The sequence below is a fragment of the Ovis aries genome, chromosome 12 (assembly GCF_016772045.2).
Source record: "Ovis aries strain OAR_USU_Benz2616 breed Rambouillet chromosome 12, ARS-UI_Ramb_v3.0, whole genome shotgun sequence".
Classification (NCBI taxonomy): domain Eukaryota; kingdom Metazoa; phylum Chordata; class Mammalia; order Artiodactyla; family Bovidae; genus Ovis; species Ovis aries.
This window is the reverse complement of record NC_056065.1, coordinates 80,121,837-80,143,594: the sequence shown is the minus strand read 5'-3', so window position 1 is coordinate 80,143,594 and position 21,758 is coordinate 80,121,837. Positions and strand designations below refer to the sequence as shown.

The window sequence follows — 21,758 nt, the reverse complement described above, 5'->3', positions numbered from 1 at the left end:
GACGGTGGGCGCAGGAGCGGAGAGGACGGCCCCTCTGCTCAGCCCTCAGCCGTCGAGCAGCAGAGCGTGCACTCACCTGCCCACTCCCCTACCTGAGTCCCCCTTCTCCCAAGGTCACCCTCAAGGTCAGTCGGGTGGAGGCATCCTGGCCCCCTTCCCAGCAGAGACCCTCTCTCAGATGGAGGGGCAGGGCATGTGGTTTCCGGTCACCGGTGGGGGACAGAGCGTCACACCATGTGCCTGTCCCTGGCCGTGGGCTCGTGTCTCTGTTCTTCAAATAGCTCTACAGTATTGGTCAGCAGATGCGGTCAGCCCACTGACCCCACCCCCACTGGAGAGGCTGCCGTGCCTTGGCAGAGAGCAGGGTGAGGATGAGTGGTCTGGGGGCCTGGAGACGGGGGGCCATCATGATTGCAAATCAGCCTCCTTCCCACGTCCCCTCTGGAGGCTGCACAGGGCCCAGTCCCCTCCACAGGCCACCACGCCGTCCGCATCCACTCCCCACCCAGCTGGGCCTCTGCCTCCCACACAGCCCCTCTCCGTGGCCCCGCCCGGCTGTTCGGCCTGTTGAGTGGGGAGAGGCTGGGAGGGCCCCGGGCTGGCACTGGCGTGCGAGACAGGGCAGGAGCCTCTTTTTAGGAGCCACTCTGCACGTATTGGCTTTATCGACTGATGCTGGAATGGCTGTTGCCACGGCAGCGAGCGCTCCTGCTGCAGTGCAGGCTGGTGGGAAAGTCAGCAGCCGTGAAAGGAATGGAGAGAGCGGAGGGAGGGAGCGAATGTGAGTCCCAGGAGGATGCTTTAAAGGGACCTCCCCACGGCCGTGGCGAGCCCCTTCAGAGAGGGGCAGGGGAAGCGGGGTGGGCGGACAGACGAGGACCAGCCCGCAGACTCAGCACTGAATTGGCCCAGGAGACGATGCAGACGTGTCTTCCATCTTGTAGACTGACAGGCGGTGCTTCACGCAGAGGGAGGGGGAGGTGGGCTCGTGTGTCCTTCCTGGAAAACACTCTCTTCTGGAAGAAGGTGAGATTTCAGGAGCCGATTATCGAGGGAAGGGTACAGATTCGGGGTCCAGGTCATATGATGCCTCTTGAGAGGAGACACGGGAAGAGAGAGAGGGGCCGGGACCAGGCGGAGACCCAGGAGCCAGTGAGCGAGTTAGGGCAGCCGAGAGGAAGGGGCTCAGGCCTGGGCAGGGGGCACCAAGACCAGGAGGGCACGGGCAGAGCCACAGCCGGAGCGGGGCCAGACCAGGCAGGGAGGGGCGGGCCCACAGAGAGGGTGCAGAGATGCTGGTCGGACCGACTGGCACGCAGGAGGGCCTCTGTCCACAGTGGCACCCAGGCTGGGACGGGCCACAGCGCCAACCCGGCAGGGGGCAGCCAGGCCGCCCCCGGCCGCCTCGGAGGAGTCGGAGTCCATGTGTGCAAACACAGCCACCTGGGCAGCCGGGAGCAGTGTCCCCAGACTCCCGAGCTGCTGGTTTCAGGGACAGTGAGACCCCCTCATGACTGAATTCGCTGTGTGTGTGCAGGCTGGAGAAGACTTCTGAGTGAGGCGGGGGACTTGGGAGGCTGTTGTGATTTCAGGAAAAGTGGCTTGTGTCGGGGAAGGGCGGGCTTGTCACCCAGACCTTTGGTGCCGACGGTGGCACTGAGTCCCATCCTCCAGCTGGAAGGGTCTGGGCTTGAGCACATGTTTCCCGTGTGCCCGGGGGGGGGGGGGGGGAAGACCTTCTGACCAGCGTCCTCCTCTGCGCAGGCCCGGAGGCCCGACTGCGCGGTGCCCTCTGATCATCTAGTGAACTCGCACCCACTGATGGGCACCCCCACCTCCAGCTCCCTGGCCCCCTGGTCTGAACCCTTCCCTACTTAGGCTGATCCTACTCCAGAAAGCTTCCGAGAGTTCCTTCACGCATCCTCCCACCTGCCACACCCACTCACATGTATTGGGGACCGCCCAAGTATGTGCTGGAGTTTGGGGTCACAGCAGCAGGGTGACGGGGGGCCTGCCCCCGGGTCAGAGCCCCCTCGGTCCTCCTGGGAAGAGCACTGTACACCTCTGTCCGCCTGCATGGGACACGCCGCTGGGCTGGGTGCTGTTTCCCAGGAACAGGGGCAACCTAGTCCGAGTCGCGCTCGTCATTCTGCGGGTTCTGCCGAACACTGAGCTCCCGAGGCCAGCGCTGCCACGTTTCTCTGTTTCTCCAAGGCCCAGTCAAGGGTCCACGTCTCTCAGCAAACGCCCTTCTGCTTGAGCCGTCTGTGGCCAGCACATCCACGCTGCCACAGGCCTTGGACCTGCAGGCTTTACGTGTCTGGGTCAGGCCCTGGGACCCTGCCAGCACCCAGGAGACATGCAGGGAGCAGGCCCGGAGCCCCAGACTCGGGCCTCCAAACCCACGCCACCAAGGTGCTGGGAGACAAGCTCCATCTGAGCATGGGAGCCAGCGGGGGGCGGGGTGGGGGTGGGGGGACAAACAGGAACACAAGTGCCTCTGGCACAGGCAGGCTGAGCCTCGAGCTGAGCGAGCGAGCGAGAGAGGGCCAGGAGGGCGACAGCAGGAGCCTCAGGGTCTGGGGGTGCCTGGGGCTGCAGAGATGGAAGGTGGGGATGGGGTGCCTCCCAGGGCCCCCTCTTTCTCCCGTCCCTCTCTCTCCCGCCTGAGGACTGTTTGCTCAGGCCACTTGGTCCTGACCAGGGAGGCCAGGGAGGGTGGGCAGTGCCACGTCTCCTGAGGGCCAGGACGGTCCCTGCACACTGCCCTCTTCCTGCAGCCGGTGGGGGCGGCTAGGAAAACATCTTTTTGTTGGCTTTGCGGCCCCCACCACTGCTCGGGCAGGTGAGAGAGAGGCCAGGGCCAACTGGTCCTGATGCCCTGGGTTTGATGGAGCTCTTCCCAGGTCCAGTCCCTTTAACTCTGAGGCCGGTACTACAGTCCGGGGATCCAGGGCTGCAGTGACTTTGACAAGGTCACGCAGTCAGACCCGGACACTGAGATCGGCCCCCTTCTCCAGCGCCCGGAGGCCCCTCCCCAGTCCGCGAGACCGGTCTCTCCAAGCCGCCCCCGGCCCCGTCCTCCGGAGGCGTCCCCACCTCAGGAGGGCAGCCTTGAGCCTCGCAGAGGACGGGAGGTGGGGCGGGAGCGCCCCAGACGTGGGGGCGGGGAGCCGGCGCCCCGACACGGCTTCTCCGCCCCTCCCAGCGTCTCCCCCAGGCCCGCTCAGCCCACTGTCTCTCTGGGTCCCGAGACGCCCAGCCTCGGCCCCCTTTACCTGCACTCCCCCGCCACCGCCTCAGCAGACCCTCCCACCGCCCCCGCCCCCCGGGCGCGGCAGGGGACCATCCGTGCCCCAGATCCTGCCCGCTCCGCGCCGAAAGCGAGGAGAAAACCGGGTCGAATCCCTCATCCCCACACCCCTCCGCCCCTGGATCTCGGCTGCAGACACCACCCCCTCCCGAGCCAGAAATAGACTCTCGCGCCCAGCTCCGCGCGCGCGCACAGCCCTCCCCTCCGCCGCCCTCCCCCTCCTTCCTGCGCCCCGAGTCGCAGCCCGCAGCCTCCGCTCCCGCTGGCGGGCGGCTCACGGCCCGCAGGACCCACCGGCCCGGCGGGCCAGGGGCCCGGGATCCGCGCCGGGCATTCCGAGCGCCGGCGAGCTTCTGGGCGTGTGTTCCTCTTTGATCAATTGAAAAATTTTAATTTGTCTTTCCCCCGCCCCGCCCCTTTCCCCCCGACCCCGCCCCGTCGCTCCCCGGCTTCTTCCCTTCCCCGCCGCCTGCCTCGCGCTTCTTCCCCCGCGCCTCGGCTCCCTCCCCCTTCCTCCGCGGTTTCTTCCGTCCTTTCCCTCCCCCTCCCCGCCCCTCCCCCGCCCCCCCCCCCCCCCCCCCGGTGCCTGCAGACGCCCGGATCGTCCATGCGCTCCTCGCGGGCAGAATGCTGGGCGGCAGCGTCAAGAGCGCGCAGCCCGAGGTGGAGCTGAGCGGCGGCGGCGGCGAGGGCGCGGACGAGCCTCGGGGCGCGGGACGGAAGGCGGCGGCGGACCGCAGAGCCATGCTGCCCCAGCGCGCCAAGGCGCCCGGCGGCGGCGGCGGCACGGCCAAGGCCGGCGCGGCGGAGCTCAAGGTCTTCAAGTCCGGCAGCGCGGACGGCCGAGTCCCCGGCGGGCCGCCCGCCTCCAACCTGCGCAAGCAGAAGTCGCTCACCAACCTCTCGTTCCTCACGGACTCGGAGAAGAAGACGCAGCTGTATGAGCCCGAGTGGAGCGACGACATGGCCAAGGCGCCCAAGGGCTCGGGCAAGGGCGGCCCCAAGGCCCGCGAGGCTCCGCTGATGTCCAAGACGCTGTCCAAGTCCGAGCACTCGCTCTTCCAGGCCAAGGGCGGCCCGGCGGGCGGCGCCAAGACCCCTCTGGCCCCGCTCGCGCCCAGCCTGGGGAAGCCAAGCCGGATCCCGCGCGGCCCCTACGCCGAGGTCAAGCCGCTCAGCAAAGCTCCCGAGGCGGCCGTGAGCGACGACGCCAAGTCGGACGACGAGCTGCTCTCCAGCAAGGCCAAGGCGCAGAAGGGCTCCGGGCCAGCGCCCACCGCCAAGGGCCAGGAGGAGCGCGCCTTCCTCAAGGTGGACCCCGAGCTCGTGGTGACCGTGCTGGGAGACCTGGAGCAGCTGCTCTTCAGCCAGGTGCTGGGTGAGTCCGCGGCCCGCCCCGCCCCTGTCGTTCCCCTTGCGCTGCCGCCGAAGGTGTGGGGGGAGCAGCCTCTCTCCGCTGCCCCTTCCCCGCTGCGGGGCTCTGCGGACCCCAGGCGGGCTGTGCCGGGACGCTGCGCCCAAATGTGCCCGACTGGCCCATCCCCGGGTGCATGTGGCCGAAGTGCACCTCGGTAGGTATGGATGTCCCCGGGCCGGAGCCCCGGCTCGCCGCTGGCCTGTCAGAGGTGAGGTTGGACAATGAGGTGCCGGCCTTAGCGTCTCAGAGATAGGGCCCATCAGCTTCCTGCAATCTTAAAGCCTAGCGTCCTCATCTGGCAAAATCTGGGGGCTGGTGGAGACCACAGCCGCGTCGTGGTCTGTTCTGGGCTGGAGCACATCGCCGGGGGAGCGCCGGGCGGGAGCTGGGGTAGAGGCCAGATGTGGCGGGACAGAGGTGAGCGCTGTTCCGCCGCGGAGCAGCCTTGAGGCTCCGCTTCCTCTGTGCATCCCCGGCGGGAGCGCGCGTCGGATTTCCCGGGTGTGGGTGTTTTGGCCTGGAGACGCTCCTGGGGCCTGGGGGCCGGCGGGCAGCCAGCTGCGCGCATCTGGACGCGCGTTCTGTGCCTCGGCCCGGCTGTGGCCCGCACCCCAACCCCACCCCACCCCACCCCCGCTATTCAGCGCGTGGGTGAGGTCTGGGGATCGCGCGGAGACTCCCCGCTGACCGGGAGGCCTTATTCTTTCGCCTAACGGGGGCCGGCCGGGCGGGGGGAGGAACAAAGCTCGCTGGCGGAGGCGGCGCGGAGAGCTGCTCCATTGTTCTCCGACCTGAGGAGCCTGCGCGGCAAACCCGGAGCAGGCCCGGGGCTGCGCCCGCTCTCCCGGGACGCGGCGCCCTGGGGGGAGGCAGTCGCGAGGCGCGGGGCAAGGTGTGCCCCCGGGGGCCGGCATGGCCGTGCCCGGGAGCACAGCGACGAGGCCCGGGGCTGGAGGCCGCCGGCGCTCCGCGGACTCGCTGCGGTGGCGGCGGGGATGTGGTCCCCCGGGCTGAGGGACCCGGCTTCCTGGGTCCCCGCGAGCGGCCCGCTCGGCCGGGGGCTGCGGAGGGGCGTGTCCGCGCGCGCGCGGGGGCGGGGCCGGCGGGCTGCGGCCCTCGTGACGGACAGGCCGCGGCGGGGCGCGTGGGGGCGGGCGGGGGCTCGGCCGGCGGCCGGGGGAGGCCGCGCTGCAAGGACTGGTTGGCCGCGACCTTCCCGGGACCCCGAGGGCCTGCTGGGCCGGGGTGCCGGACCCCCGGCAGGGCGGGTTTGGATTCAGGGGCTTGCGAAGGAGGCCGCATACGGGCTCTGCAGTGGGGGGGGGGAGGGGGGCGGCTGCTGCTGCTAAGTCGCTCCAGTCGTGTCCGACTCTATGCGACCCCATAGACAGCAGCCCACCAGGCTCCCCCGTCCCTGGGATTCTCTAGGCAAGAACACTGGAGTGGGCTACCAGGCTGGACACCCGCAAAGCGGGAGGCGCGGGGGCCTTGCAGGCCTGGCCTCTGCAGGGACCCTTGGGGCTCGGGTCGCGGCGAAAGTCGAGGGGCCAGGTCATCCCCCACCCGGTGCCGAGCGCTGCCCGCAAAGAGCTTACAGTCTAAAGGGGCGAGACGGGTGATCAAGGAGAAAAGCAAGTAATTCCAGGCCGAAAGGAGGGCTGTGGAGAAAACGGGGTGCAGGAGAGGGCCTGGGAGATGAAGCCCTGCCTCGGCCCCTTGGAAAAGGGGCGGTTGAGTTGTGACTGAGGCAGAGGAGGCGCGGGGCTGAGAGGTGTCGGGCTGAGGGGGGTGGGACAGGGCAGGGGAAGGTTAGCCTGTCTGGAGGAGGGAAGGGACAGGCGATCAGAGGGCAAGCCCCCCTTTCAAGGTCAGGGCTCCCCAGGCCTGCGAGTCCCCGAACTGCCCAGGACCGGGCTGCCTGGGCGAGGCCCTTCTCAAGAGACGGTGACCACAGAGACGCTGACACGGTCCTGAAACTGGTGGGGGAGGGGCGTGCGGAGAGAGCAGGGCTGAGCACCCGCCTGTCTCAGAGAGGAGGGCGGTCAGGAGATGGAGGGTCAGAGCCTGGCCTGGGGTGCAGAAGCCTCTTGGGAGTCACCCTGAGCCCGTGGTGGGAGGCGGAATCTGCGGATCCCTGAGTCACAGGTCTGCGTAGGGGGCCTGATGGAAGGAAGGGGGTCAGCAGGTGAAGAGCGGTCTGGCCAACCTCTATATGCTGGGCACAGGCCCCCAGACCGATCACGGCAGAGCTGGTGGGGGAGAGTGGACAGTGGGGCAAACGTCCTGGACTGACCGCAGGTGGGGCTGATGGATTGACTGCCCCAGGGGAGCAGGGCATTGAAGAGGGGGTGGGGGGCGTGGGAGGAGCAGGTGACCCCAGGCACAGCCGCTGTTGCGAGTGGGGTAGGGGCACCCCGGAGCCCACGGAGGTGCCTGGGTTGTCAGGCACCTCCAGGTGGTGGTGAGACACAGGTTCCACACTGTGAGCTCAGTGTCGGGACACGCCCACCCTGGGACTATCCCAGACCCCGGGAGCTGCCCAGCCAGCTCCTGGGGAGGCAGGGAGGCAGCCCCACATGAGAGCCTTTCTGGAACGAAAGGGAATGAAAGCTGATCATGGCTTCCCAGAAGTCAGCTGGGGCCCAGATGGTCCAAGCAGGCGCCCTGCCCTTCCCTTTCTCTGGGAGCTGCCAAAGAACGAGGGTCCCACTGGGAAGGCCTGGAAACTTGGAAGGCTGGGGGGGTGAGCATCTGGAGGAAAGGGGCCCATCGTAGGGCTCAGATGCCGTTGGGCCCTGGTGGGCAGTCCACCGCAGGCTCCTCCAGGGTCCCGACCTCCCAGGCGAAGGTCAGAGCCAGCCTGGGGCGGGACCGCTGGGAGTCTGCAGTCTGCCGCCCTGTGCAGGCGTTCTGAGCTCCAGGGCCTCCTCTGCGGTTCAGGTTCCCCACTTGGGAAGGGTGCTCCCCTCAGGGTCAGGACCGGGGAGGGGCACAGATTGAGGCCAGCAGACCTTGACGACACCCCCCGGCCTGAGAGCTGGTGCTAACAGTGCACACGCAGCCCCATCCCGACCTCCAGTCGGCCAGCGGCTGACTCCCTTGGAGGCACCCCCTTCTCAGCCCTCCAGGTGCTGAGGAGCCCGGACAGCTGGGTTTCCTGCTCCCACCTCCTCGGAAGGCGTCTGGACCCACGTGAGGGGTTGCCATGACAACGGCTAGGCCCTTGGAGGCGCTGGCCAAGCAGAGCAGGGGAAGGAAGTCAGGAAATTGTGTCTCTAAGCCAGTGGGTTGATGTGGGGTGTCTCAGGGGGCGGGGCTTACTCTAGAGGCTGCATTCAGGGACTCGTGAATAGGGGGAGGGAACCGCCTTCTCCAGCGGAGCTTTTCCTTTTTGTTCACCACACTGGGCGGGTGGAGAGTTCTGGGGAGTCCTCCCAGCTCCGAGCGGAGAGGGGGGGCCCGATGCTCCCAGGCTCGCAGAGCCTCGGGGAGCCCCGCGTCGTCAGGGGCAGCTGGCGGGACCCTTCCTCCAGGTCCACTCCTCCCGGGCCCTGCCCCTGCCCTTTGGGCCTCCCTGCTCCAGCTGCTGCAGGCCCTGCTCTGCGGCTGAGGCGAGCGGATGGGCCGAGGAGGGCTCCTGGCCGCTGCTCTGCCCTGAGGACGAGCACACGTGGAGGAAAGTGCCTGGAGCTCCTGGCAGAGTGGTGATCAGAGTCTCCACCCCAGGCCCAGGCTCCCCGGGGGAGCGTCTAAGGTGGAGTAGGATCAGGTCGCCCGGAGTCACGGGCTGCTTTCTCGCTTCTGGCCCGTGTCCCCTCCCCAGCTGACGTGCACTGCGGCACAGCTGCCCTGTCCCCGCAACCCCCCGCCACCAGCACCAGCGGCTCTCTCTTCTGCAGACCTCCAGCCCCACCCCGCCCCAGTGCTCCCTCCACGCACATGCCTGCGGCTCACAGCCTCTGCTGGGGGCTGGGGGTGCGCTGTGCGAGGGGGCTCCAGGGAGAGCCAGTCCTGGGCTGACCAGGCTCATCCCTGCTGCTCTGCAACCCCGCCCCTCACGGCGGGAGGAAGGAGCCCCTGCCTCCCTCCCTGGGACTCAGAACACACAGTGAGCGTCGTGTGGTGGAGCCACCCCCCTGAAGCCGAAATTACTCCCTCGTAGCATCGTAGGCAGGTAGGTGTTCTGTTAGCACACTCCCGGTGACAGAGGGCTCACTACTTCATTTTCCTGGAAAGCACTCGTTGTTGGAAAGGGCATGGAGCCGATCTTCTGTCTCCGGAGAACCTCCACTGGCGTGGGGACACAGACGGGCCCCCGGGTCCTCACAGGTCAGTCCGGCTGCCTCTCGGGTAACTGCGCGCGTCTCCTCCGGTCTTTCTCCCTTCCCTGTCTTGTCTTTTGGAGTGAGACTCACAGGGGAGGGGCCGAGCGGTCCCCTCCGCTTCCTGGGCCCCAGGGAGCCCAGCCCCCGCCTGGACCCCCACCTCCTGGTAACATCTGCACCCCAGCACCTGGCAGACATGGGGGTCCTTCCCACAGCGTCCCCTCAGCCTGGGGGCCTGTGACGGCCGGCCAGGGGCATATGGATGCCTTGGGCTTCCATGTGTGCTGGCCGACCTCCTCCCCCCCGCGTCTGCATTACCCGGGTGGTTCGATGTCCCCAGGGCCTGCCCTCTCCCACATGGGAAGGTGGGGGGCCAGGCACAGCTCCCTGGCCCCAGCAGCCAGGCCTTGCTCGGTCACAGAAGCCCCTGGAAGGCTGGTCAGCCCTCTGCGGACTCCCGCACCTTCCCTCACTGTGGCTCCTGGGGACCTGGCCCTCGGAGAGGGAGCCAGAGCCCCCGGCCCAGCGCCGCCTCCGGAGCAGCAGGCGCAGGGCCAGGCCAGGAGGACGCCCTGGGGATGGCATCTGTGCCCAGGCTGTGTCCGGGGCGGCCGCAGCCTGCATGCCTGGAGGACCAGTGGGCCCGGGTCTGTCTCTGACGGGCACCTGTGCCTCTGACAGGAGAAGGGGGAGGCTGGGTGCTGTGGGGAGAGCACGTGCAGGGTCCCCTCCTGCTGAGGCAGGAGAGCCCGGGCTCCATTGCGGGCAGGCTCCGGGCTCACCCGAGGGCTCTGGCTCCAGCAGCGTCCACACTCTCGCTGCCAGCACTGCCTGTTTGCCACACCCGCGGGAGCTTTATTGGGCGCGGCTCAAGTCCTCCTCAGATCTATTTTCAACATCCTGATGATAGGTTCAGGGCTGCGTGGGCGGTACTGCACAGCCTGCTAATCTCAGCCTGGACTGGCTGCCCAGCGCTCGCCCCTCTGCCTCGGGTGTGCAGGCCTGGGGTGTGCGTCTGGGCACCTAGGTTGTCTGCAAGGGGTCAAGTAGGGGTGCTGCCTTTGGGGGTGATCAGCTGAAAAGTGCTGGTGTTTTCTGGGAGAGCCAGACTGTCAGCTGTGACCCTGGCTTGCAAGGGGAGGTGGTGAGGGTTGGGAGTGCAAGCCAGCCAAGTGTGGGGAGGAGCCGGTGTCCGGACATGAGCCCCAGGGCGTAGGTGCGGCTGGGAAGCTGGGGGTGCAGAGGGTGGCGGGTCACATGGGGTGGTGCAAACGGACGCGTGCACGCTCAGCCTCCAGCAGCAGCACACGGGCCGAAGGCGCGTGCACGCATACCCGCCCGCGGAGCGGCCAGGCTCGAGAGGGTCTGAAACAGGACCGCACTGGGGCTCACCGGTTCCTCTCCCAGGAAAGCCCCGTAAGGCTGCCTCTCCAGGACCCCGGCTTCCTCTGCCCTCGGTGGTGCTGAGCAGGCCTTCCCTCGGGGGACGCTGGCAGCCCCTTGGGAAGCCTGGCTTCCCTGGGCAGGACTCCTCACCTGACATGGGGCACAGACTCTGACATCTCGGGCTGGGATCTGACCCGCCATAGGAATCAGCAGGCCCAGAGAAAGCGATGGCTTGCTGATGACCGGCCCCCACAGATCACGTGGGGTGAGAGGTTCTTATTCCTTAGGGTTAATAGGTCACTCCGTGCCCAGTGACCCTGTGCTTACAACTGGCCGAACGCCGACCCTGGGCAGTGGGACGTCCTCCTGAGTGCAGGACCAGGGCCTGACCGTGACCTCTGCAGCGCCAGCTGCCAGGAGCCTCAGGAAGCTCCCTTCCCTGTGGGGTGGGCGCAACTCCACCGAGCCCAGGGCTGCTGTCAGGCAGCTGCCGGGACGGAGCAGCGCCCTGTGGTTGTGGCTCGTTTGCTCTCCCCTGCCCGTGTGTGGGTGAGCGGACAGGAGGCCCCCCCACCCCTGCAGGGAGCAGGCGGGCAGGGCAGCCTGGAGCCCATCAGCGTGCGGGGCGGGTGTGGTGTCCCGGGTGCGAGGGGACGCCGTGGACGAGCCACCTTGGAAAGAAGGTCGGATCCTGGCAGCGGAGACAAGAGGGACTGGGCTCAGGAAGAGGAGGGGATGGGGGCTTCCTTGGGACTCCTTCCAGCCTGGAGAGGTGGAAAAGGACGTGGGTGGGCAGGTGGGGGTGCCCTGCGGCGACCGCAACAGGCCCCGGGCAGGCCCTTGGAGGGGGGCAGTTGGGGCTCGCCCCCCACAGGCCCCGGACAGTGTCCTGAGCCTGGTGTCGGTCCAGGAGAGGTTGCTGAGTGGGAACTAGGCGGCCCAGGGCCTCCCGGCTTCCATGTGTGTGCCGAGCGAAGGCACCCTTGGCAGCCCCTGCCGTGTCCAGGGAGGAGGGGGAGCAGCGGCAGCTCTGGGGAGACCCAAGCGGTCAGTGCTGCTCCCCAGCCCCGGGAGAGCCCAGACCCCCAGCCCCCGGCAACACCGAGCAGCACTGCACGGGGCAGAGCCAGCATGTGCGCCGGAGGGGATGCCCGCGGCGAGAAGAGACGCGTGCGCAGGGGTGTAGGGCGGGCCACCCATCTCGGCTGCAGCCTGCCTGCTGCACCCCGGAGACTTCCTGAAGGAGCTGGAAATTGGGATAAAGGAATCCGTGGACACTAGGCGTGAGGGGCCAAGGTACTCCAACCACCCAGCTCTGCTTGGGTGGGGTGGGAGGGCTGGATCCGGGTTCCCAGGCTGGGGTCCCTCGGAGGCCCCGAGGCGGTACGGGGGCCCGGGGATGGTGGGAGTCTCGTCTCCACTGCGGCTCTTGCCCACCCTCTGCCATTCGGGCGCGGCCCAGCTGGTCTGCGTCTGTGTCTCGGGTGCTGCCATGGGTTCCGCCGTCCCGGGAGCTGGGTGTCTGGCTTTGTCCTGGGGCCTGGACTTCGCAGGAAGCCTAGGGTGCAGGGTCAGTCAGCAAGTTTAAGCAGAGCTGGACGCGGCCGAGGGCGACTCAGGCCATCCAGACCCTCCAGCCTCTAGAGTGGGAGCCGCGTCTGCCCCGCGGCTGCAGACAGCCTGGACGCAGGCTGAGGGCCCCGAGCCCCTGTCGTGGGAACCCATCCTCTCCAGCCCCTGCAGATAGATGGCCCTGCCTCCTGTCGCCGTCCTGCCCGAGCAGCAGACAGGCGGGTGGTCACGGGGCGGCCGTGGCTGCAACAGCCAGAGCTGCCGGCAGGTTCCTGGGGAGGGGGCTCCTCCGTGGACTGGAAGGTCGTGGCCGTGAGGGGGAGGGCCGGGCCAGCCGGGAGGAAGCGGGCAGGGCCCCACAGTCAGCTTGGGGTCAGCTATCCCCCCGGGCCCCGTGCCGGTGGGCCCTGGGCCCATCCGCGGTAGCTGTGGGGCGGAAACACACCCCATCAGCCTCAGCCTCCCTGGTGGCCAGAGCGGGGTCAGACTTGCCCACCCACCACTCCACAGAGAAGGGCGGGCTCCGGGCTGGTCTGCAGGAACAGCCCCGTCTGCCTCTTGGGGCCCAACTCCCCTCTTCTGTCCCTGCATCACTCCCCCTCGGCCAGTATCCCTGATTTTAGATCACTGTGTCTGCAGGACGCAGGAGAGGGGCTGAGGGAGCATTAGCTTCATGGAGGATCTGGGGGGGACGTCAGCTTCATGGAGGATCCAGGGGAGCATTAGCTCCTTGGAGGATCTGGGGGGGACGTTGGCTTCATGGAGGATCCGGGGGAGCATTAGCTTCATGGAGCATCCAGCGGGGACGTTGGCTTCGTGGAGGATCTGGGGGGGACGTTGGCTTCGTGGAGGATCTGGGGGGGACGTTAGCTTCCTGGAGGATCTGCGGGACGTCAGCTTCGTGGAGAATCCAGGGGAGCATTAGCTCCTTGGAGGATCTGGGGGGGACGTTGGCTTCATGGAGGATCTGGAGGTGACATTAGCTTCATGGAGCATCCAGCGGGGACGTCAGCTCCATGGAGGATCTGGGGGTGACGTCGGCTCCGTGGAGGATCCAGGGGTGACGTTAGCTTTGTGGAGCATCCAGCGGGGACGTTAGCTTCATGCAGGATCTGGGGGGAACGTTGGCTCGTCGAGGATCTGGGGGTGACGTCAGCTTTGTTGAGGATCTGGGGGTGACGTCAGCTTCGTGGAGGATCTGGGGGGGACGTCGGCTTCGTGGAGGATCTGGGGGGGACGTCAGCTTTGTTGAGGATCTGGGGGTGACGTCAGCTTCGTGGAGGATCTGGGGGAGACGTCGGCTTCGTGGAGGATCTGGGGGTGACGTCAGCTTTGTTGAGGATCTGGGGGTGACGTTAGCTTTGTGGAGGATCTGGGGGGGACGTCGGCTTCATGGAACGCCCAGGGCTGTAGTAACGCTTGCATTCGTCGTGTGGCGCGTAGCAGGCACCGTGCTGAGCACTGTGTTGATTCATGTAACTGTCAGCCTGGTGAGTTCGGTGGTGCTTTTATCCTCGTCTCACCGATGAGGAAGCTGAGAGGCTCAGTAACTTCCCCAGAGCCGCCCAACCAGGAGAGGAACAGCCTGGGTGCTCTGCCTGGCAGAGGGGCTCGAGCAGCCTCCATGCCTGCGACGCTCCCGGGCCTCCAGCAGGCCCTCCGGGCGGCCACCGCACCCTAACTCTGAGCGGCGCGGCCCACTCCGAGGTCTCCCGCGCGAGCCAGGTGGTGCAGGCCGCTGAGCGCGGCCCCTGGGGCCCCCGGTCCCGCTGCCAGGCTGAGGACGGCGTGCGGGGCCCGTGTCCACACTGCCTCCCCGCGCGCCGGTCCTGGCCAAGCTGCAGGGGCCGTCCTCGGCTGGAGCCTCGTGTCTGGGGCGCAGGCTGCCTGGGGTAACAGAAGAGCATGAGCTTGGGCTCCTGCAGAGGGGGCCAGGCGGGGTCCTCACCTGCTGGCCGCGCCTCGCCCTCCCTGAACCCGTCCTGCGTGTGCAGGTGGGGTGAGGGCCGGCATTAAAGAGCGATGTGAGCTCAGGGCCTCTGGCCTCCCCGGCGCCCACAGTCAGCCCTGTTGCTGCCTCCCCCGCAGGCCCCCGACCCTGGTCCCTTGGCCTGGTCCCTGAAGGCGGCTCCCGGGGTGGGCGGTGACCCACGAGTGTCACACGTGGGGCGGCACCAGTTCAGCCCAGGAAGTCTGGCTCAGACTCAGGCTTCTGGAGCCAGCCTGCGGGAGGGGGCTCAGCACTCGAGGTCTTTCGGGGCTGGGGGCCGCCGGGGGGGTTTCCACGGGGAGGGGCATCTCCTGCTCGGTGGCCTCCCACACGCACCTGGCTCTGCACCTCCTGAGGGCGGACCTGCCCTTGTGCGCTGGTCCGCCTGGCAGGGCGTGGTGCCCAGGCTCGGGCTCCTCTGGCCCAGGTTCAGCCCACCTCTCCGGGGGAAGGGGTCCCTTCGTGGGACAGAAGGGATTCACAGTCTCCAGAAGCCAGCTTTGCCAAGGTTTTAAGGTCACTTATCAGCCAAGCGGCTATTAGACTTTGACAAAAAGAAAATAGCAGAAGCAGCACGCAAAGGCAGTGGAGGCCAGCGGGGCGGGGGCAGGACGGGCGCCTCCTGTCCAGGTTCGTCCCCTTTGCCTAGACGTTGGCTCTGGCCTGGGGCTTGTCCACATCGGGGAGGAGCTGGCAGCACCCTCGTTTCTGGGAGGGTGGGGACTCAGGCCTGACCCCAAGCTTTGTTCTGCTGTGGTGCCTCTACCCCCCAGGTCCTCTGGGACAGTCCTGCCCGGTTCCCAGGCCCTCCTTCAGCCAACGACCCCTCTGGTGGTTCTCGAAATGTCCCGCAGGGCTGAAGTCCGCCCCACTGGCTGGTTATCACTCAGCTGGGAGCACGTCTGGGCAGGAGTGAGGCTGAGCAGTCCTGGCTCGTCCCTCGTCTCAGAGGACGGGTGATGGGGTGATGCTGACCCAGCACGGGCTGCACGCACCAGCCTGGGGCCCCAGTGTTGGGGCCAGCGGTAGGGGGGCCACTGGCCTGGTGTCGGGTGTGATGTCCAGTGGGGACGGGGAGGGGTTTGCCTGATGACACAGCCTGCTTCTGAGCCAGAGCAGCCCCGGCTGGGCAGGGACTGGATTCCAGCCACTTTCTCACACTCACACAGAGACTGGGTTTCCTGCTGAAATCCAATCTCTGAATCAGAGTTCCCAGCTCTCAGTGCAAGCTGTCTGCAGCAGCTCTGTGCATCCCCCACTCTTGGGAGGTCCTGGGAGGGGGCACACAGCGTGCCGTGGCCAGACGCACAGGCCGCGGGGCAGATGCCCCAAGGCCAGGCCCTGCCTCTGGGATGATCGGCCTTGAGCCCAGTCAGCCCTCCCGAGCCTTGGCTTCCTCACCTGTCCAGCAGGTTAGATCGCCTTGTGGGCCGCCGCCAGGATTAAAGAGATCTTTACTCCCCGGAGGCTGCCTCGCTGGTACACATCTACCCCCACTGCCGGCAGCTGGGTGGGTCTTGGGGAAGGAGGCCCTGTCCTCGGGGAGCCCCAGGCAGACCTGGCCAGGCCCTTTGTCCTCAGACCCCTGTGTTCTGGGCCCTTCCTCCTGGGCCTTCGAGAGCCCCCAGCCTCCCCCCACCAGAGCTCCCCTTCTCTCCTTGGTGTGTCCTTGGAGCCTGCCTCCGCTGCCTCATCTCACCCGGTCCTGTCTGTGAGCTCTGGGGGCTTCTCCCCAGGGCGCTCCCTCTCCAAACACCACCGAGCTGCAGACAGGCAGGTTCCCGTGGCACCCTCCCAGCGGTATTTCTTCCTCCCCCGCATGCTCCCAGCCTCCTGCTTTGCTGAGCTCAGGGCGGCCCCAGTCGGCCTCCTGGGTGCCCCCCACCCCGGGCTCCCTGCCCCTCCAGCGCGCTCCCTCCTGCAGCTGGTGGGGGTCCCCCGCTGGACCGAGGCCTGTGCTGGGGGCTCTCGCGGTAGTCCATCCACACCCGTCACAGCGCCGGCGCAGCACCCCTCTCAGGGGCCTCCTGTCCTCCAACCCCCGCTCCGCGGAGGAAAGGGCAGCGGGCCGGCCGGGTACTGTTGCCGTGGCGGCCTCCCAGGCTGACAGGTGAGGGGGCGGGAGGAGCAGTCTTCTTGGTGCTGGATCCTCGTTAAGAGGCCAGAACCGGCCCCGCCTCCTGCTCCAGCCCCGGAAGCCCCGCCCCCAGCAGGCGTGGACTTTCGGCATCTCCTCTCCTCGCAGATGACCCGAGCCGGGCTGGCTGTTCCCAGGAGCCCTTCCATCCACCGAGTGCAGCTTTCCTGGAGGCCTGGGGAGAGCGATGTTACTAGCCTGGTGTCAGGTCACTTTGCAGCTGGGGTCTACGTCCCCACCTGGAGCTCTCCTGGGAGGCCACCTGTCAAAGGAGAGCCCCGTTTGGGTGGGGTCCGAGGCTGGAGCCGAGGAAGGGGCTCCGGATTCCACCCTCTTCTTGCTCCCACGTCTTCTGCACCTGCCGGCGCTGCCCCCTGGCTCCACTGCCTGCCTCCTCCATCCCTGCGTCCCTCCGCACCCAACAGAGCTGGAAGGGGACCTGTCCCCACACCCACTCTCATCTTGCTTCCCTCCTTACCGAAAAAAAATAAAAACCCCAGGTTATCTCGAGCAGCTCTGGGCGTAGAAGCGTGAGTCTGGAAGAGAAGACAGATGGGGGTTGCGGTGAGGGCAGCCCAGAGCGGTCCTCGGGCTCCAGGGTTGGTCGAGGGCTGCCTCCGTGGCGCCTGAGCCCAGGAGGGGCGGGGGAGCAGGGCTGATGTCCCATCCAGGCCCGGCCCGGGGCCCCAGCAGTGCACGAAGCTAACGCTCCTTTCTCTTCATGGATGTGAGACCGAGGGGGAGGCCACTTGAACGCACGGTCACAGAAGGGTGCTGTCACGCCACACGTCAGTGCTGGGCAGGAGGAGGGCGGGCCCTCGGCTGGTTCTGGGGGAAGGGCCCCGGGCCAGGCCTGCAGGAGTCGGCCTGGCTGGGGCAGCGTATGCAGTCCGAGGTGGAGCGCGTTCCGGTGTGTGTGGAAGAGAAGCTCATTGGGAACAGAGGGGGCTGGCACGAGGCTGGGCCCGGCAGGGCCTGGTTAGGGTTGGGATTCCGAATTTCATCCCCGTGTCCAGTGGGAAGCCGGGGCAAGTGGGGGGACTGACACCAGGTTTGTGTTCAGAAGGGGCTCTAGCTGCTGTGGGCGTCAGCCAGAGAAGGCAGGTGCCCCAGCGGTAAGGTTCCAGCCAGAGCCTCCGGGCAACCCTGCAGCAGCCTGGGGCTGGGGGAGGGGGTGGGGGCAGCAAGTAGGACCCCCGAGCCCCACAGATGGACACCGAGGAAGCCGGGGTGTCGTTTTGCCTGGACACTGAGTTTCTTAAATGCAAAACAGGTGCGCCCTGAGAACATCTTGTTGTTTATAATGATGGCTTCTTTAAGATGGTGAGCTTGTCTCAACTGAACTTACAACGTCTGTGATTCATACAAACTGGCCTCCGGAGGGGGGTGAGTGGGTGTCCTGAGCTGGGGACGTGTGGCCCCGGCGGAGGAGGTGTGGTCGTGGGACCAGGGTCACCGCTTCTGGTGGAGGCTCGGGATGGGAGTGCCCAGCCTCCCCGCGCACGCGAGCCAGGCCCTCCTGGTGCTGGTGGCCTCTGCCCGAGACGGGCCAGGTTACTTGGGCAGAGCCTCCCCGTTCCCCGTTCCCTTAGGCAGTGCGTGTCCCTGAGCGCAGGGCCCAGCCGTGTGATGGGGGTGCTCCTGGGCCTCGAGGACTGGGCCATCTCTCCGATGGAACCAAGCACTCAGTCTTCGTGTCCACCTCACTCTGCCCATCTCGGCCCCTGTCCATACCCTCCTCTAAGGCCCTGAACGGGGGCACTCCACACGTGCCCTGGGGAACTGTCTTCAAAGCTGGCACCCCCTGCCACCCCTTCCCTTGCCCCGTCCGCGTCTGTCCCTGAACAAACCTGGGCAGCTTTAGCTGGACCCTGGGTCCAGCTGTTACTCTGAGCCTGATCAAGGCCTGCGACCTCCTGGGTCCTGAGTTTTCTCATCTCTTGTAAACAGAGGGTTATGTTTTCCCTTTTTAGCTCAGACTGCTGTTGGGGGACACAGACAAGGCCTCATCGAGGAAGAGGGGATGTGGGCTCAGGCCCCGTGCGAACCCACCGTGGAGGCGGCAGACCTGCCCCCGCAGGGGCCCTTGTCTGCCAGGTCCCCGCTGAACCCCAGCCGTCAGCTCTGGTGATGACCTCGGACGATCTTGAGGGCGTCATTCTCAAAGGAGGGTTTCTCTGCTCCACCAGGAACAGGCCGGCCCCCGGGTGTGAAGCAGGAGGTGCAGGCTGTCCTTGAAGTCTGGGTCTCCCCTTCCTGCCCCCACTCACCCACTTTCTCCCAGACAGAACCGAGGACTCGCTCACACAGAGGCTGTCGCTGACTGACGGCGCCCCGAGCAGCGGGTTTCCAAGTCGCTTCCTCCTGCCTTGGCCCCGTCGGGAACTCGTCTCCTGGCGAGTGCTCCCTGTGATCTGCTGCGTCGTGGGTGCTTGCTGTCAAGAGGTTTTTGAAGCAATACTGGGTCCAGTGCGCTTAATCTTCTGTTACGTCAAATGCACGTGTGTGTTTTTCTTTCATTTGGGGTTGCACTAAACTGTTCACGATCCACAGAGAAGTGGCAACTGCAGTTTGAAAGCCCTGCCCTTAAACTGCGCAGAAGGCTCTGAGAAGGGGTGTCAGGGCGGGACTTAACCCTGACTTGGGGAGCAGCATCTCCAGGCGCTGTGTCAGAGCAGACCAGCTCATCCTCACACCCACTCGCTGAGGTAGGTGTTGTGAGTGTCATCGCCCTGCCCTGGGTTCAGCCCAGGACTTGCTGCTGCTCACACACGCTCAGCACTTGGGCCGCGCTGGCTGCCCAGATGCCTTGGAAACGAGGTGGTCCCAGCCAGGGGCCCCGCTGCCCACTCCCTGGCTGTCAGAGCCGGGCTGGGGGCTTCCGGAGGGCAGGCCCGAGGACCCAGAGCAGACGGGGCAGCACCCACTGCTGGACTGCCCCCCAGCTGTGCATGGAGCGCTGGGGTCCGCGTTAGGCCCGGAGCAGAGCTCTGCCCGCTGGATGACAGGCAAGCAGGACCTCCCTGCGTGGAAAGAAAAGCTGGCTCCAGCCTTTAAAAATAATACTGCTGTTAATTTTAAACATAATGCTCTTGCAGGCTAAAAAAAAAAATGAGCTTAACCACACACTTTCACTGTTTTTTAATGAGTTTATTGTTGTAGGCTCTGTGAGAATGCAACAGATGTCTTGAGAATTTATTTCGGGGCACAGTACGTGTGTCCCCCTGTTCCGTGGGCTGCCTTTAGGATCTGAGCCCAGCGCTCCTGGCGTGTGGGCAGCAGGCCCGCAGATGGGCCTCTGCAGCTGAGCAGGAAGCGGGTGTTGCGTGTTGCGGGGAAGCACACACTTGTCAGATGGATCCCTGGGGAGGAGCTGGGGCAGAGGGGAGGGGGACGGGGCTGAGAGGCTGGACCTCAGGCTCCTGCCCAGAAAGCGTGAGGCCCCCACGGCCCGCCTCCCTTTTCCAGCTGGAGCATCAAGCCTGCTGCCTGCCCCCACGCTCGTCACTGCCTCCTCAGAGTTCAAAGCCAGGAAACAGGCCTCTGGCCTCGCAGGCGGAAGGTCCCAGAGGAGTAACCTGTTAACAGGGCACAGCTGTGCCCCGTGCAGGGCGCCCAGGGAGGCTGGACCGGGCCTGCCGCCCAGGGGCCGCCCGCTCAGAGGCTGCAACCCGAGGGAAGGTTGAGGAGTCTGCCTCTGAAGCCCGGCGGCTCGGCGAGGATCCCTGAAGGGGAGGGGCAGGGCCTGGGAGGAGCACACTGCGGGGAGGAGCCCGCGGGGCGCCGCCCGGACAGCCTTCCTCCTCCGCCCTTCGCTGGGTTTCCTGTGAGCCTTGCTTGACAGATAAGCGCGAGGGCCCTTCTCAGCTGTGGACGCAGCCAAGTTCAGTCGCCATGGTAACCCTCTGGTTGCTATGGAAACTTGTCGAAAACCAAAAAGTACTTTGGGGGAGGGGTCTCAGCCGCCAGCAGGGCCTCCGTTCCAAGGATGCAGGTCCCTCCTTGGGGTCCTCCTTCAGGGGTGCTTCTGTGGACCCGGACCAGGGCGCAGGGACCGTGGTGGGTGGTACCCGGGGGGGCACTGGGGCTCTGCGGCCAGACAGCCCCGTGTCTGGGGCACGCCTCGAAGCCTCCTCCAGGGCCAGCCCTGACTGTGGAGGCAGGCCTGGAGCTGCGCACTCCATGCCCATCCGTGGCCCCGCCCCGCCTGTGCCCACAGCTGACCGGTCACCGGGCGGGTGGGTGGCCTGGCTCCGCGGCGCCACGCTGCCACCACCGTCTCGTTCATCGGGCAGTCGGGAGCCACGGGCGGCCCGCTCCGAGGACAGCTCCCAGACCCTGCTGCTGCTCCCGAGTCTGGTCCTTGGTCGGCACCTCCGTGTTGCCAGGGCACTTGTGTGTGCGGTCATCTCAGAGCAGGATGAGGCTGAAGGCAGAGCGGGGGAATCTGAGGTGCCTTCAGGCCCCCAGAGACCCCCACGCTGCGGCCTGCGCCTGCTTCTCATCACGGGACTCGCCTGCCGCCCCCTGCCCCCCCCCAGCCTCTGGGGCTGGAGCTCTCCTGGCGTCCTGGGGCTTCGCTGCCCCATCACCTCCTGGTCCACCCTAAGTCCGTCTGGTCTGAAGCTGGGCGGCAGGAAGATGAGGGGAGAAATCGCCCTCTGGCCTGGCCCGTGAGTTGTCCTTTGTGGTTTGAGGCATTTATTCCCGAGTGGCCAGGTGCAGCATGTGCCCCAGGAGGAGGCGATGGCAGCCCCCTTAGAGCCAGGGCTGAGGCCAGCCCGGGAGGCCCGAGGCCCTGCTCTGCGGACCGCAGCGTCCCCGCAGCCACCCTCGCCCTGAAACTGCACCGCCCGCAGCAAGCAGCGCCCACAGCGCAGAGGGCCTTCCGGGACGCGGGCACCTCGAGGGCAGGGAGGATAGGAGACCAGAGGCCGAGGGGAGCGGCTCCCCAGGCCTGTGCTCGGGGCCCTGCACGCGGCAGCTTGTTCGTCTCCCCATCAGCCCCTGGGGTGCACGGCCCCTGCCCCCATGGCACAGGTGAGGAGCCTGAGGCCAGAGACGGGGGTCGCTCTGCTTCAGGGTAGCGGTGTGGCCAGAACTGTCTCCTGTGGGGGCTTCCCAGTGACGTCAGCCTCCCCGAGACGAAGGAGACCAGGGAGTGTGGAAGGGCCTCGGCGGCAGCTATGTTCAGCTTTCCGACACCATCCCGCCCGCACCCAGAGAGGCTGTCTGCAGAGCCCAGGCTCCATCCCACCCCCCGTGACCCCCCTCACCTCCCGGGGCTTCCCTCCCACCCCGGGAGGAGGCGGCCCTGCCTGGAGCCCCTCCCCTCCTCCTGCTCCCTGCCTTCAGGGGTTGGGGGGCGGGCTGCTGGGGAGACGCTGATCAGTGAGGCGCAGATGGGAGGCAGTGGGCAGGTTGCTGGGGGTCTCGATGTCCCCCCACAGCATAGCCGTAGGCAGGACGAGGAGGAGGCCAGCTGTGGGGGGGAGAGAGAGAGGCCACCCCGGGAGGGGCAGGAAGCCCTGTCCTGCCTGGACCCTGCGAGCAGCTTCCTTCAGCCCCTTCACTCTGAACCGCCGCTGGTGCTAACGTGCTACAGCCCGGGCACCAGA

General features: G+C 66.9%; 1 protein-coding gene across 7 annotated transcripts in view; it reads left to right on the top strand.

Annotated features, from left to right (window-relative positions):
- NAV1 (neuron navigator 1) overlaps positions 1–21,758 on the top strand; it is a 195,517-nt gene that overhangs the window by 68,224 nt on the left and 105,535 nt on the right. For 5 of the 7 annotated variants that reach the window (XM_042229499.2, XM_060396784.1, XM_060396778.1 and 2 more), the window contains one exon: positions 3,906–4,691. The exons of 1 other annotated variant lie outside the window; for it this stretch is intronic. In XM_042229499.2, coding sequence (XP_042085433.1) covers positions 3,906–4,691 — 786 coding nt within the window. Of the gene's footprint in view, positions 1–3,905; positions 4,692–6,621; positions 9,060–21,758 lie in introns of those variants that run through there. One more of the 7 variants, XM_060396781.1, reaches the window with a different exon arrangement.